Source organism: Polypterus senegalus, chromosome 2 (assembly GCF_016835505.1).
Source record: "Polypterus senegalus isolate Bchr_013 chromosome 2, ASM1683550v1, whole genome shotgun sequence".
Classification (NCBI taxonomy): domain Eukaryota; kingdom Metazoa; phylum Chordata; class Cladistia; order Polypteriformes; family Polypteridae; genus Polypterus; species Polypterus senegalus.
Genome location: NC_053155.1, coordinates 70433896 through 70451319, shown reverse-complemented (window position 1 = coordinate 70451319; position 17424 = coordinate 70433896). Strand labels below are relative to the sequence as shown.

The window sequence follows — 17424 nt, the reverse complement described above, 5'->3', positions numbered from 1 at the left end:
TTACTTACCTTATTACTATTTTTCTTCCATCTCTTTTAAATTTAACGTCTTGTTGAGATGTAAAGAACTATCACTTTGAAGTTTGCTGCTTAATTAGGTATAATCCTAAAATCAATAAAATAACATTCCTTGTTTCTTTAATTGCAATTTAATATTGTGGCATGAAACGTGATATGTTTTGTATCTGCATGATACTTTTTAAACTATTTATTGCCAGTGGTTTACTATCATCTTAGACCTTTTTCTTTTTTATAAGAAGCTGCATTCCCAGGTTACCCACTACTGTCAGACATGCTACATAAAAGAATATTTTTGCAAAAGAGTGCAGTTTAAAAATATCCAAACTAACAGCCAAACATTTTATTGGTGTTATAAAAGATGCACTTTTATTTTCACCTGTTATCCAAAATATTATGCTGGTGTTATATACACTGATTCTGTTATGTTTGTTTGACAATGTATGCTAACCAGTGAGTACTGTTATTCTCCTGTAATTCTCACTGCTTGCGTACGTCATAGATATAAACAAGTAAGTGTACTGCCAAGATGGATTAGAGACAGGCCGCAAGGACAAGTATTGACGAGTCAGAAGAAAGAAACAAAGCCAAGAACGTGCTAAAGTTGAACACCAGACAACTCCTTCCTATCTTTTGTCTAAATCAGAGCACAAACCTGAAATCTAGTTAGAAAGTACTGTCGTTAAACAGCAGCCTTAATTTGAAACTTGAAACACTTAGAAAAATGGTTAGCAACAGTCAATACTTGGATGAGGATTGCCTCCCACTGCTGGTATATAAATCATTGCCATAATGACGCTAATTGACATGACTCTTGAGGACATGCCCTCGGTCACTGCGCAACACGCCCTGGCACCGGGAACTCCAGATAAGTGCAAAAGGTTCAGAAAATCAATGTAAATAGCTTTCTTAATCACATATCAAAAATTCACAACAAAATAAAACATCTTTTATGAATCTGCATGTTGAATATTCACTGCTGGCTCAAAGGTACATGGTGCCCTTAGGCTGCGATGGGTGGAGACTGGAGCGCGTTCAAGTTTTACATTTTATATATGCTGTCAGGCAAAATATTTAGTGATATTAGATAGAAGATTCAATCATGCACAATATGTAATTATATAATAAAAATTACAAATGAGCTCAATCATAACAGTAGGAATTTAAGGTGAATAATTATTGGTAATATGTGGACAGGGTCATTTTCTTCTGTAACAGTTAATTACAAGCTTCATTATAACTGTTGTCCAGTTTACAGAGCAAGATGTCAGACCACTTGATTGATATTTCTATTGTCATTAACACAAACAAACAACGATACACATTCTGTTAAATAAAAAAATCTGTGTCAAAAAGCAACACATTTCCCAGTCCCATGAGAAAATTTACTGTCTGTTGTGCTTGTTTGATCATCCAAAAACTGATCACGTGGAGCAAATACATTTATTTATTTTTAAGTGGCAAGAAGTTAAATGGCAGATGTGAAAAGTGTAGCCAGGTCGACGTTAAAGCCTACACGGTAATCATTTGAGGGGTAGTTAAAGTAGAAATTAGAGCTAATGGGTCCCAAATCAATGGTTTAAATCCTATAACTGTTTCAGTAAACAGGCATAGATACAAATACATAAAAAGTGAAGAATACTGCCAATCGTAAACAAAAGAAAAAGTAAAGCATACAAATAATTCAAAAATGTACAGCATTTGAATCCCTGCCATGGGAGAAACCCATGAAAACGTGAGGTTACGACTCATGATGTGACTGGTGGGACCGTACGTAGTCAGCATCACACATCACCTATTTTATTGTACCTTTATGAGTGGTTCTGAGAGTTTTCTTTTGATTAATTGGCATGTTACTTAAAAATGTAATGTCTTGCTTTAAATTGCCTTCTGCAAGACACCAAGCAAAATTACAAGTTGTTGCACATTACTAGCTGGCTCATCTAAAAGTGTTTCTGCAGTAAATTGCCCACTTTAGACTCCTTAAAAGTTCATCCTTGACTTTCCTGGTCATTGATTTTTAAAGTGCTAAACTTTTTTTGTATGATTCTCCAAAGAGTGAATGAAATCATGTATTCGCAAATGTGCAACAAAGAATCTGCAAAACAGTCAAAGATAAGAGAATATTATATAAATATTGACACTTTCAAATTTCTTATTTTGCTGATATAATAATATATCAGACTTACATTACAGTGGATGAAAATCCTTCTATCAGTGTTTCAGCAATGCTCCCAATTTCAACAACACATACTGTATTCAGCCTGCTTTAGGTTTGGCTTGTATAAAACAGTAAATCTGCCCATTCCTTTAAGTACAGAATTAATCATTCTGCATGGTGTTTCCGATGTCTTGATGCTCATTTACATTGGTGGCAGAAGTGGGATAGAATGGACACACAACATAAGATGGAAAACTAGTAGCTGATATTGTTGCAGCCTTAAAAATTTTAGAGATCATCCCTACACTCCGGCACGGTGGCGGAGTGGTAGCGCTGATGCCTCGCAGTTAGGAGACCCGGGTTCGCTTCCTGGGTCCTCCCTGCGTGGAGTTTGCATGTTCTCCCCGTGCCTGCGTGGGTTTCCTCCCACAGTCCAAAGACATGCTGGTTAGGTAGATTGGCGATTCTAAATTGGCCCTAGTGTGTGCTTGGTGTGTGGGTGTGTTTGTGTGTGTGTCCTGCGGTGGGTTGGCACCCTACCCAGGATTGGTTCCTGCCTTGTGCCCTGTGTTGGCTGGGATTGGCTCCAGCAGACCCCCGTGACCCTGTGTTCGGATTCAGCGGGTTAGAAAATGGATGGATGGATCCCTACACTCATTGGACACAAATTTAAGAATATTTTGGATAAATCATCCTGTGTACAGAATCTGTCCTCATTTGTAGAAAAAAATGTCATCACAATGAAGTATACTCCACATTGTGCTACTGCTTGTTTTGATAATTTCCTTCATTTAATTTGCAAAATATTTTGCATTTAATTCCTTAAGGCTAGATATTGTTCTTGTCCATTCTTAGTTTTTTTTACATGACATTTTTGATAATCTGAATTGGATGTTAGCAGCACAGTAAGGATTGGTCTTCTGCATAAAATCATGTGGGCATTAAGAAGGTGATTTCTCTATTCGCCTGTAATCATCAGGGGCCTCATGTATAACGCCGTGCGTAGAACTCGCACTATAACATGGCGTAAGCACAAAAGCCGAAATGTGCTTACGCACAGAAAAATCCAGATGCAGGAATCTGTGCGTACTCCAACTTCCATGTTCTTCCGCTACATAAATCCCGACCAGCGCGAAAACTAATGCTCGTGCACGCGCATTATGTAACGCCCCAAATCCTCCCAGAATTACGCCTATTTGAATATGCAAATCAATATAAATCGCCCTTAAGCGCAGCCTTCTGTGAAAAGACAATGGGAAAAGCACGGGGAAAATATAAGAATTTCAGCGAATACCAAGTGGAGGCAAAGGAAAAACATACTATTTGTTCAAATAAACCGTGGTATAATCAACAAAAGGAAGTTGATCGAGTGACATAGCGTGTTGGAGAAACTTGAAAGCTCACGTTCACAAAATCGCACAGTGCCGGAAATAAAAAAGAAGTCACATATCAAAGTCGCCGTGAAAAGCCGAGTTGTAGCCCACTGTCTGAGTGTCATATGAAAGCTTATTAGGGTACAGAGAAAAAAAGGCACACAGTGGGGAAAAAGCACGAAATGTCAACTTCAATCTCGACATTTCCACTTTAATCACGTAGTTTATTTTGTCATTAAAGTAGAACATCATAAACTTCATCTTAAAATCGTTTAATTAACCAGTTTCTCAAATCACATCGTAATTAAAGCAGCACGTTAAATGCTTTGTTTTGTATTTGATCTTCTACTCGTATGTGATCTATGTGTGTGAATCACTACTTGCTTCTTAAACTGTCTCTCTTCCTCCAATTGGACACAGAGTCCATGACATTTGTGATATTACAGCTCTCTGAATAACTAAAATACTGAGATGTATACGTGATGTCATTTTCATGATGATAGGAGCTAAAGCACATTATTAAACATGTGTTTCATGAGCCTCGTGCTCAGGACAAGCATTTATCTTTTGTCGAAATTTGCCGCTGCATTTTTAGCTGTGTTGTTATTTTCTCTTTCTGTTTTATATTCAATATATATTGGCGTGGCCGCCCCAAGAGTCCTTGCTTTTCTTTCCCCAAGTAACCGATCGCCATACAATCAGCTCTGTAATAGACGTTAAGCCATCTGTAAGCTTAGCGCCGATTCTTCAAAACGTTTAAAGAACATTGAAATATCTTCGTAGTACATGTTTAATTATTCTACCCTTCACGACACTCCCAGTGAAGAATATAGATTATTTAAATGAAGTTAAAGTTTTATGTGTATAATTTAACAATCATATTTTGCTGCATTTCACCTTAAAAATGATATCGTCATCATATGTAAATACGCGCTTTATAAAGTGATTCAGGTTGTGAGATATTATAACTGTAGTGCAAGTTTACAGTGGGGTGATTGTACTTATAAGTCCTAACAGTTCTACAAGGTGCAATTGATTGAGTGCATTTAAAGTTCTTGGGATTAAACTGTTTCTGAACCGCGAGGTCCGTACAGGAAATTCTTTGAAACGTTTTGCCGTGGCAGAGACAGCGTGTGCTTAATGCCGTATACCGATAATTCTCTTTCCGATCAGCTGCTGCTGTGATTCACACTCAGATACAGTGATATAAATACTCCGAGTGGTGCAGTGAGAGAAATATGGAAAAAGATGATCCGCTGTGGCAACTCCTAACGGGAGGAGCTGAAAGTAGAAGAAGAAGAAGAAAAAGAAGAAGAAGAAGAAGAAGGAGAAGTGAGAACAGTTATGGTATTTGGAATACTATGGCTGTTCCCTGGACCATTATATTGTTACGAGTTAATTACAATCAGATGCATTACACTAATAAACAATATGCGGTTAGTTTCGGTGTATTTATAAAGCCGTGTCATGAAAATAATGAGTAATCACACAAGAACAGTACCATTGCTTTGACACTGGGTGCCTCCAGTCTGCAAAACCAAGCGGAGAACTTGCGTACGACAAGGCATGAGGTACCGTGGAAAAGTGCGTGGCTTTACGCCAAGTGTAGGTTTTATACATCGCGATTTGAACGTGGAAAAGTTCTTATGCAACATTTCTGTGTGTACGCACCGTTTATACATGAGGCCCCAGGTGATTTCTCTATTCAACTCTGAAACTTCTAATCCAACTTGCTTTTATCACAGCTTTCCAGAGCCATTCTGTAAAAATGACGTTAGTCTACTTTCTCCTGCGTCACCGCATTCTGATGGATCAAAACTACGATACAGCAGCAGTGAGCCCCTTGCTTCTAGCAGACTAAGTGATGGTGGTAGATTGGCTCCCAACACCTTCTGTAAATTCCGGCAACAAGAAATCCGACTGCCATCAGCAGAATTAAATGTAAGTGAGCATGTTTTTTTTTAACTGGTAAAACCAGTATATGAATACAAAAATATGTTGAGTGTGTATTTAGCATTCAGCACAATCAAAGTCTGAAGATGTAATAGCTTAACTTCTTGCTTCAAATATTTACAAGAAATATATGTTTTAATTCCTATGAAGCAGTTCTATTTTATTCTTATTACTGTTATTGATAATGATAATAATAATAATAGACAAGGAAATCTTCAGCTAAAGACGTAGGCTGTATCCTAATAAACAAATTACTTTGTACAACATATCTGTTGGCTACACAAGGTTTTATCCTGCCATTCTAAAATGTTAATTTTAAATTGATTCTGACCTTATGTATTTATCTCACTGCTTAATCAAAGGTGCTCTAGGTACTCGCATCACAGGTTTGATTCCCAGGCTCCCTGTTGGTAATTGGGTCCAAGATTTCTTTGTAGGTTTTTCTCTGTATACACCTGCTTTTATCCCACACTCAGAAGATGTGCCTTTTAATTTAATGTCTTATTTTGAATTGAAGCTATTTGAGTGAACTGGTGTATAATCCAGGTATGGTCCTTGTCTCGAATGTTCCAGGATGAGCTCTGTCCCTCTATGAACCTCACTTAAATGAATTGTTTTTGAGTATGTTTTACATTCTGTCACATAAAGTTATGTTATAATTTTACATACAGTCTTATTATGTCTTATATATAATTTTATTATGTTTTCACAGACATAGTTGTAACATTAACTTTTTTGTTAAATGAAGTAAATTTCATCATGTTGTTTATAAAAGAAATTCATTCTGTATTCTGTATTGATAAAGTTTTAAATAACTAATAGGTACTCTCATGGTATCCTGCATTCTGTCATTTTTGATTATATGTCAACCACTTGCAGAATCAGGAGGTAATAACCTAGGACTGTCTTCTTGTGGCGTCACGCCTTTTCTTCAAAGTACAGAAAAAAACAATTGACTTTAATGGTGAACTTGGTTTTAACTTCTGATTGCCTTAATACTGCCAGGAGCCTTGGCCTTCAATTGAATCAAAAACACCAAGTATGATTGGCACTGACAGTTGCACAGTTGGCCACAGATCAATTTTGCCAAAACCAAGTAAAGCATAACATTGGTGTGAAACTAAAAGACAATTTTGATTGTTTACTCTCTTTTCCAGTCCCAAAAGTCAAATTCACACCGTACAATGTGCTTTCCTGTTTCCTGCGTCCTCCACCACAAGCATTTCCTCAAAGCAGCACTCTGGGTCAGGGTTATACAGTAGTCCGCATTTAAATACTTAGCATCTGATTGAGAAACATGGCCATCCAGTTAGTGTTTGTACATCGCCACAAAGTCAGACTGCTCACAGATAGCTACTGTATAACAGAGCTCATATACAGACTATCTTTTAACTTCTTACTTGTTCTGTAATTATTTTTAAAAATTAAAGTAAGCATAAATGTTTTCTCTTTTCTGTGTTTAGAAAGTACACCACATTGTTTCGGAGCATATTTTCCTCAGTAAAGTCCATCCCCCTCAGCGGGACCTGTGCTCCCATCAGCAGCAAATCGACTTTAGGAAACAGCAGATGCTATCTGACGACACGTAAGTACAGTTGGTTCTCTTTTTGACTTTCTCTTTCTTAAATTTCACTTTCATGCAGCTAGCTAACGCAAATTTATTCTTGAAACATTCCGGAAGGCTGAGACTCTGGTTAATCAGGAGAAATCATGTTTTTGGCCAGTAATTATTATTATTATTATCTTTTTACCTATAAATTAATTAATTTTAGGTAAAATAAATTTTAGCAGGGACCCTGGTCAGTATGGAAAGTGCAAGAAGAAAGAAAGGACAGGGACCATAGTACAGTGATAGAAGACCCTTTTAAGTTGTAGGATGGTCCTTTTCATTTCAGAAAGATAGACAGATACATACAGTACATTAAATAGTTCTTTGTTTATCCCAAGGGGGAATTTATTAATTTAATAATTAGTACCTCATTAGTACATATTTAATGAACAGCACATCATTAGGGGATGACGTGAGTCATTAGGTACTGGTACCCTGAATGGTCTGCATGTAGAGGGTACCACTAGAGAACAAGAGTGGGTACTCCTCTGCCTCCAAGATGCTGCAGGGAAGGCGACCCAGCCATAGCCTGAAATGCTTTAGGCCCGGTATTGGCAACACTTCCAGATGCTATGGGCGCTACGTACCTAAGACTGGAAGAAATTGGAAACTTAGAATTTTCAAGGATTGTAGAAGTGAATTGATAATACTGCAGGGTAAAAGACAAAGGAGAGGCAAATTTAAGATTCATTACCTGGGAAGTCAAACTAAATATAACTGCAGTCATGCATTTCTCTACATTCAAAGGAACAGAGCACAAGTATCATTTTTTCAACAATATGAAACTGACTTGGAAACACTACATTACATTCACTTTTTCAGACTTATGAAATGGACTGGAAATTCTCACAACAGTGTCTATTCACTGGAAAATATTGAATCAGAAATTTATTCCAGCTTTGGTACATACTTCTTTCAAGTCAACTACCATTTAATAGCAGATCAGATGTCTACATTTTGTGCTCTCTCTTCATTAAATGAGGCACCATCATCAAGAAATCCTATCTTCAGAAAAGAAATATGTGGAGAGTAATCACTAGAATTTAGATAATTGCTTACACGTTACTAGAATCACATCTTAAGCATCATGGCCCCCTTTTTTCATAGATAATACAGAAAAGCAGGTGAAAGTTGGTTAATACAGTAGTTACCAAGTCCCTGCTAATCTTAGTACAAGTCAAGTATTGTGTATATAGCTAATTCTGATATACTGTACATAATGTTAATCATTTCAGACTCTCCAAAATAACTTGGCAAATATTGGAAAATATTCACAAACAATACCTAAACACAGTGTGAACAACACATTAGAGCACAAACTCTATACAATTCATATTTTGTAAAATTTAATAACAGACTTCTGACACGCTAGCAAAGATACCTCCACAGTTGTTAGTAGGAATACAGCCTGGAAGAAAATCACATTATCTTTCAATTTGCTCTTTTCTAACAGCATTGCCAATACTAATGAATAAATAATGATTATATATATAAGACAATGCTTACCTTTCTCTATGTAGAATTATAGTTTGATCAATGTTCATTTTTTACATATACCACAGTCATTTTATATGGGGTTGAGTTAAATACGATCGATTCATTATTTCAGTACAAATTAGGGCAGAAACCACATGCTTTTTGTGTCGGTACGTCTGTATGATGCATGCAAGTATTCATTTTCTTACATTCGCAGTTGTACAAAGTTGTTTCACTTGATTAGGTCCAAGATGGACACTACAGTAGCAGTATTAGTACACAACTAGTCATGATTCACTGTTTGTAAGTAACTCAAATGTATACTGCAATGGTACTAAACCCAACATCTTGGTTCCATAAATACACATGTGTTGAGATATTCTTGTATTGGCTTCCTTGAAAATATTATGGGTCCAGTGGAACACTTACTATGGTACACACGATCATGACAAGCAAAGATATTGCATTCATTTGCAGGGAAATGATTGATAAAGTAATGTTGATACTGTAGCAGGTCTTGATTATGTACTGCATGCACAATAAGTTTTTTCAGTGTCTATGCAAAGCAATCTGCTGTACAGGTCCTCCCTGTCTCGAGTTAAGAAGCATTACATTGAATGTTTCTGTCCTTGTCCAACCATCTCTTTTGAATTTGGCATAAGAACTATTTGTAAATATCATTCTATTTTAAAAAAGGTCAAGGGATGGTTACTCTTAGGTAAGGACATCAATATTTTACTAAAAAACGAATGACAGTTCCTAAAAAAATCCTTTAGTGTTCCATTTGCCCAAAAGCAAGACCAGCACATTTTTCATAGACTGGTTAGAATCCCATGACAGTCCTGCTCAATGAGGTCTCATTCTTAAGCTTGGTATTGATTTGTTAAGTTACCTTCATCATTAATGTTTGTTTTTTTTTCTTTTTCAGAGTCCAAGATGCAGAGTTTTACATGCAAGAAGCTAAGAGGATGAAACACAAAGCAGACGCAATGGTAAGTTTGGGAGTAAAAAGTAATATATTTCAATTTGAACAGCTTAGTTTCAAAACCTACCATCACCAGTTGTTTTATTTTTTAAATGTAACAAGACCAAGTACAAGCCAGATAGTATTGTTGCTTTACTGCGTGTAAACTCTCCCTCTGTTCTAGTTCTACCATTCAGAACAAGAATACTGTCCATAAATACAAAATCAAACAGCATATTTCATTTCATATTATATACTTTGAAGGAGATTCTGCCCGCAGGTAGATGATTTTTGCATAGCACTATTGTATTAGACCTCCAAAAACTATTATCATTCAAAGATTTCTAATTATTCTACAGATCTTGAAAGTGTTGACAATAATCAATTTGAAGAAGCATTATTAGATTTTAATTAAACCACAATGTGAACTGACTAAACTGCTGGTTTCATTTAACTGTGAGTGCGAGGTGGGATGAGCAAGACCGGCTCCTGTTTAGTCATCTTCCTATGTAAGCCTAACAATACTTCCATGACCCGAGTTTTATGTGTTCTGGTGGATTTTGTGAGCGGTTAAAGCAGTGCTATTTATAAGTACCCTCTATAGTCTCAGGAACAGCTCTATGATGAAGTGGCCAACTATTCTTGTTTCTTTTGTGCATCTCATATTTCCATTCAGAAAGTAATTAAATCTCAACAACAGAAGCACATTGAAAAGAAACAACATAAAATTCTGCACATCCAAAGAGCCTGGATTTGAGATGCTTCCTGCATTGCGGTGACTCACAATACTCCATGCGACCCTGTTTTCTCAGCTCAGAATCACAATTTCCGTATTCGCCTGGATTTATCAGTTGTGTCATTTAGCTGTTGAACTCATTTTTTTCTTGCCACATTCAAGTTGGAATAGAATGTTTTATATTTCCCTTTGTGTGTCAAACTGGGGACATGGGACATGGAGTTGGCTTGTACAAAATAAAAAAGTATATTTCTTGAAGGCACAAAGCCTTGTGTATTTTAGCAATGACAAAGAGATTTAACACAAGCTAAGCATGCAGTGATAAAAATCCCAAAGAAAACTTGAGATGAACAATTTGATTTCTGAAAGCCTTATTGTCAAGCCCACAAGGACTCGCTTCACTCACCTCTGCCTACTCTCTCAGTTCACGTTATCATACACCCTTGAGGAACGGTGACAGATGCCAAATTGTATTGTCTTGATGCTTTGTGTTTATCAGGATTATTTTTCAGTGTATCATTTATTTTTAAGTGATTTACATGCACTGTACAAAAATATATGTATTTGTCTGCAAAATAGTGGCTGTTTTTAAAAAGTCTTGTTTTTACTAGGCTTTCAAAAGCACACTAGGGATTGTTCTTAACAGCTATCCCACTACTCCACCTGCATTTCCATTGAATGAGCTGTTCTGCAGCTTTACCTTTATCCATCATTTAGCCATCTTGTTTCATCTAATAAAAAGAGTTGTTCATTAAAGATGATGTGACATCTCTGCAGACCATAGAGATACCTCAAAGAACATTCATCTTAAGCAATATTCCACTTGCTGACCTCTTGCTCACTCCGATGAACACACTCATGTACCAACAGTATACTGTAAGCAGGCATATGCCTGTAACTGGAAGTGGACACTGATCCGGTCAGCAAAGAATACACCTTCCCTTATGAATTAACTGCATGCATTTCTCCACTCTATTTGATCCAAGTAAGCTCATTTTCACTCTCTTTGGACCTAGAAAACTCATCCACAATTTTTTAAATGTTAAAAGCACTGTCTTTGGGCCTGGAAAGTACTGTTTTAGAGGTGAAACTGATAAAATTCTTCTGAAGACCCTGAGGTTCACTAACTCTAACATCCACTCCTCCATACTTAAGTTAAATTAATGCTTAAAGATAAATTAGAACTGTAAGTACCCAGCAAACAGCCTGCTAAAGACCTGACCTGACCTTAACTGAGGCAGGTAAACGTGTAGTTTTTATAAGTGTTTAACTAATCTGGAAGCCTTGGGACACAATTAAACAGTTTAGCCACAACAACCCACAGCTGTACATTACAGTAAGAGCATCCTGGGTGCAAAGTCTTGATAAAATCTAAATAAATAAATATATATATATATATATATACTGTATATATATATATATTGTGGACTGGGACCCGGACACAGGCAGACGGACAACATAATTCCACCACACACTATTTATTTACAACTATTATATACAAATTTAACGTGCACACAAACCCCAGTGCCTCTTGCACTGATTCCCCCAATGTCCAGGCCACACAGTTTCTCTGCCTTTCTCTCGACCGCCTCCTGTCCTCTCTCCAGTTCTGTCCTCTTCCACCCGACATCCACTGCTGACTGGAGGAGGCCCCTTAAATGGGAACCCGAATGGGCTCCAGCTGCTTCCCAGCAATCAGTCCTGGCCACACCCCAGTGTGGCGGAAGTGCCGGCTGCGCACCCGGAAGCCGTCCAGGTGTCCCCTGTCGTCTTCCCCCCAGCACTTCCTGGTGTGGCGGAAGTGCTGGGCTCCAGGGTTCCTCAGGCACCAGGGCGCCGCCTGGCGGTGGCCACAGGCCCCTACAGGGTTGGGCTTCCAAGCCCCCTACCCATGCCCCCCGATACAACCAGGGCGATCGCCCTTGCGGTATGGAGGAGGCACAAGCCCTCCTCTGGTCCTCCTGGGTGTCCCGGCCGGGCTCCAGCCCCGACCGGGTCCCACATGGGATACTCCGTCATCGGGGCGCCGCCTGGCGGTGGCCACGGGTCCCTACAGGGCTGGGCTTCCAAGCCCTATACCCGAGGCCCCCAACATAACCAGGTCTCGTCCGATGCGAGAGATGGACGTCTGAAGTGGAGCTCCGCTAGCAGTGGTGCTATTTTTCATATTATTTGCTTATTATTCTGAGATATCCTGTATTTATTCAACCCGAGAGGGACCGCTACAGTATATGTAAACACATATAAACATGGCCAACAAGAAGGGGGGTCCGAAAGAATCGAAGACTAAAGCTACATCCAAGCTGCGATCAGCAAGCCCTAGTTCGAGATACGGCCTGTCAGAGACAGACCTGGATCAGATGGGCGAAAGTACAGACTCCTCGGGACCACGGTCCGCTACATCGTCGCCGGCTGAGAGCGAAAAGGGGAGCGAAGGTGCGATCGTGAGTGCAGATGTGGATAGCTCGCCGATTGGAGAGGATTACCTGAAACTGGAAAAGGCCGGGAGGTCCGCGGCTTCAGTTACGCAATTACGCGGGACTGGAGCAGCGGGGACACCGCTTCAGCAGAGTCTGCTGCTTCATCTACGGTACAAGAAGGCACATTTGAGCTATCTGAACTGAAAGTGTTGCTCGCTGAGCTCACGCAAGATATAAAGAAAAGCGAGAAGGCTAATGAGAAAGCAACGGCAAAGGCACATGAGAGACTGAAACAGGAGATGAAACAGGCCAATGAATGTCTGCGACAGGAAATCCAACAGGCAAATGAAAGGCTGCGACAGGAATTCCAACAGGCAAATGAAAGGCTGCGTCAAGAGGTACAACTTGAACTTCGACAGGTGCTGGGTAAAATTGAAGAGCGCATTGAGAAAACTCGGTTAAACTGAGCACGCTTGCTGATCAATTGGAGCATCTTAGTGAGACATTCACGAATCGGATCGAAATAGCGAACATCTAGCTGCCAGTGCCGAGGAAAGAGCAGTAAATGTCAGTTCGGAATGTAAAAACTCGGAGAAAAACTTGGAGACAGACTGGCTGCTTTAGAAGATGGGAGTAGAAGGTATAATGTCAGAATTGAAGGCCTGCCGGAGAATCGAAAAGTTTAAACCCTGTGAAATTCGAACTGAACTTTTTCTAAAATAATCGGGGCGACTTTAAAGCAGAATCTGAGATAGCAGCGCTTACACACGCGATCAAACACCGTCAGACCCGACCAAGATCTTTTATAGTTCGTTTTGAACGATTATCATTTAAGTTAGAGGTGATGGAACTCCTCAGAAAAAAGGAAGATATTATATATGAAAATAGCCACATTCGTGTCTTCCTGACTTCTCTCCAGCAACAGCTATTAAACGCAGCCTTCTATAATATTAAACAGCTGCTACGGCAAGCCAATGTCAAATACGCCTCCTGTATCCGCAAAACTGAAAGTGGAATGGCAGGGTCATTTCTATGTTTTCGCTAGCAAGGAGGAAGCAGAAAATGAATTAAGAAAGCTGATCCCGGGACTATTCTGATACATAATTGTGAGTCATGGCGGTAAATGATAAAGCTAGGATTAATAATCTACTGTCTGATCTATTTGTTTTAAAATACGGGTTTTTTATCAGCATATATTCTCATATTCTTATTATTACTTATTATTATTATTACTTACTTATTACTTATTATTACTTAGTATTACTAGGGCGATAAATGTTTATGTTTTATTGTGCTTAATTACGTTTTCCTCCTCTTTTTCTTTTCTAATTATTTCATGTGTACCCTAAATGAGACTGTTCAATATCATACCCTTGGTTTACTGTTATTGCTATTACTGCATTAAGACTTGTTATGCTTGTTTTGGACACATCTTTAACACCATCACCTGGGTTTATTATCTGGGGATATCATCTTAATGCACTAAAATTGCTGAAGATTATATATATATATATATATATATTAAGTGCAAAATTTTTTCTTTTTTCTTTTTCCTCTTTTAAAGACTATATTGGTAACAGATATCTCTATCTTTTAACCTTAAAGCGCCACTGCATGGGGGCTTGATGTGCTTTGGACGTGCTCTGTCTCTGGGTATGTCAGAGGACTGGGACTGCATGAAGTGGGTTTTAGCCTCACCTGGGGAGGCAAAAAGGGAGGGTGGGGGGTTAAGGGGGGAAGAGAAAGAGAGCAGGCTTGATCTATATCTAATCTATCATCTCAATCTTTATAATTATAACTATCAACGTAATAATAAGCTGCATGGCAACAACTCTTGGGGGAATAGGAAATTAAGACCTAAACTATTTCACTTCCAGTTAAGACTATAAATTACATCAAAAACTCAGAATCAGTGTCTCCATGATGGGACAGTTAACTTCGTAAGCTGGAATGTTAAAGGCCTGAATCACGAATTAAAGAGAAAGAAAGTACTTTCTCACCTAACAGGTCTAAATGCTAAAATAGTATTTTTACAGGAAACCCACTTACTAAGTAAGGATCAGTTCCGGCTGCAAAAGACTGGACTGGCCAAATGTTCCATTCTAGTTTTACAAAGAAAACTAGAGGGGTGGGAATTCTCATACATAGAACAGTACCATTTGTAGCATCAGATGTAGTATTGGATCCTGAAGGGAGATATGTGATGGTCATGGGAGACTTATCTAACTGTAAAATGATTTTGATAAATGTTTATGCACCTAATGTTGATGATAAGGAATTTATACAAAATTTATTTGCATCCATTCCCAATCTGAACACTCATAAACTTATAATGGCTGGGGACTTTAATTGTGTTCTAAATCCACTTTTAGATAAGACTTCCTCCACAGGGGGAACGGCAACTAACACCGCAAAGATAATTACAAAGTTTATAACTGATCACAACTTATCAGATCCCTGGAGGTTTTTAAACCCAAATTCAAGAACATATTCTTTCTACTCACCAGTACATCATTGCTACTCAAGGATTGATTACTTCTTTATAGATAATAACTTCTTGCCTAAGATTAAATCTTGTAAATACGATGCTATTGTTATTTCAGACCATGCTCCGATGATCTTGGAGCTGAAATTACTAAGCCCCATACACTCACCCCAGATGGCGCTCAATCCGCTTCTATTAGCTGACGAGAATTGTACTGAATTTATATCCAAACAAATTGAATTCTTTCTAGAGACAAATACATCCCCTGAGATCTCTGCAGGAATACTCTGGGAAACTCTTAAGGCCTTCTTAAGAGGACAGATTATCTCATATCTTTCCCACAGAAATAAATCCGAAGCGAAGAAAGTAGCAGAGATAAAAGCGAAATTACTAAAATAGATGAAGAACATGCCAGACTACCAAGCGAGACTCTACATAAGAGGAGGCAGGCTCTACATTCAGAATTAAACCTCTTGACAACTAAAGAAACTGAACAACTAATTTACAAATCCAGACATCATTATTATGAACATGGAGAGAAAGCTAATAAGCTTTTAGGCAACAAATTCACAAGCAAGATGTATGCAACGCAATCTCGTAATTACTAACACTAACGGAGATAAAATCATCGAACACAAAAATATAATGTACACTTTTAGAGACTACTATAAATCCCTATATACTACTGAGTTTAAAGAAGACAATATACAATCTAATGCATTTCTGGATACATTACAGATACCACAAATTGACGCTTTTAGTGTGGAGGAACTCGATAAACCTCTGTCATTATCAGAATTACTGGATGCTATAAAGTCACTCCAAGGTGGAAAAGCAGCAGGCCCTGACGGCTACCCTGCAGAGTTTTACAAGAAATTTTCCGCTCAGCTAGCTCCCTCCTATTAGCAACATTTACAGAAGCCAGAGATAACCAATCTCTTCCACAAACCTTTCGCCAAGCACTAATCACTGTCTTTCCAAAACAAAATAAGGACTTATTACAATGTGCATCATACAGACCAATTTCACTTCTGAATAACGACGTTAAAATACTCTCTAAAATCATAGCTAGAAGGATGGAGAAAGTGCTCCCCTCAGTAATATCACAAGACCAAACTGGATTTATTAGGGGCCGACACTTATCTTCAAATCTTCGACGCCTGTTTAATGTAATATACTCACCAACTAAATCAAACACCCCAGAAATATTATTATCATTGGATGCAGAAAAAGCATTCGACATGATTGAATGGAAATACCTTTTACTATTTTGGAGAAGTTTGGGTTTGGCCCGAACATTTGTGCATGGATTAAATTACTGTATACTAACCCAGAAGCTTCAGTTTGCATCAATAACATTTGCTCAGACTACTTTAAACTAGAACGTGGCACAAGACAAGGATGCCCTTTGTCACCACTGCTGTTTGCAATTGCCATTGAACCACTGGCAATACATTGTCGAAATACTGATCAGATAAAGGGGATTAGCAGAGAAGGACTGGAACAGAAAATCTCATTATATGCAGATGACATGGTACTGTATATATCGGACCCAGAAAATTCTGTGCCTGCAGTCTTAGCAGCACTCACAGAATTTCAAAAGCTCTCTGGTCTCAGAATTAATCTGAATAAAAGTGTACTCTTTCCGTGAATTCTCAAGCATATAATATTAGATTAGACACCCTTCCTTTTATCATTGCAGAACAGTTTAAATACCTCGGGGTAAACATCACAAGTAAACATAAAGCTCTATATCAACAAAATTTGTCGTCTGCATGGAAAAAATTAAACAAGACTTGCATAGATGGTCAACCCTTCATCTCACACTAGCTGGAAGAATTAACACTGTTAAGATGAATATTCTTCCTAAGCTCCTTTTTATTTCAAAACATACCAATATACATTAATAAATCGTTCTTTAAGCAATTAGATTCAACAATAACCTCATTTATTTGGAATTCTAAACATCCACGCATCAAAAGAGCGACCCTACAAAGACAAAAGGCAGAAGGGCATGGCTCTACCTAACTTCCAGTTTTATTACTGGGCGCAAATATACAGTCGATAAGAACCTGGACACAAATAGAAGAACATACACAGGCATGGACCGCAATAGAAGTAAAATCCTGCAGTACTTCTTTGTATTCCTTGCTCTGTGCTCCAATAAACACACGTTATCGGCAATACACTAATAACCCAATTGTGCTCCACTCACTTAGAATCTGGAACC

General features: G+C 38.3%; 1 protein-coding gene across 1 annotated transcript in view; it reads left to right on the top strand.

The window, feature by feature from the left end:
• aff3 (AF4/FMR2 family, member 3) overlaps window positions 1-17424 on the top strand; it is a 196038-nt gene that overhangs the window by 127895 nt on the left and 50719 nt on the right. Inside the window, exons 9-11 of the mRNA XM_039746235.1 lie at window positions 5297-5492; window positions 6968-7089; window positions 9518-9581. Coding sequence (XP_039602169.1) covers window positions 5297-5492; window positions 6968-7089; window positions 9518-9581 — 382 coding nt within the window. The remainder of the gene's footprint in view (window positions 1-5296; window positions 5493-6967; window positions 7090-9517; window positions 9582-17424) is intronic.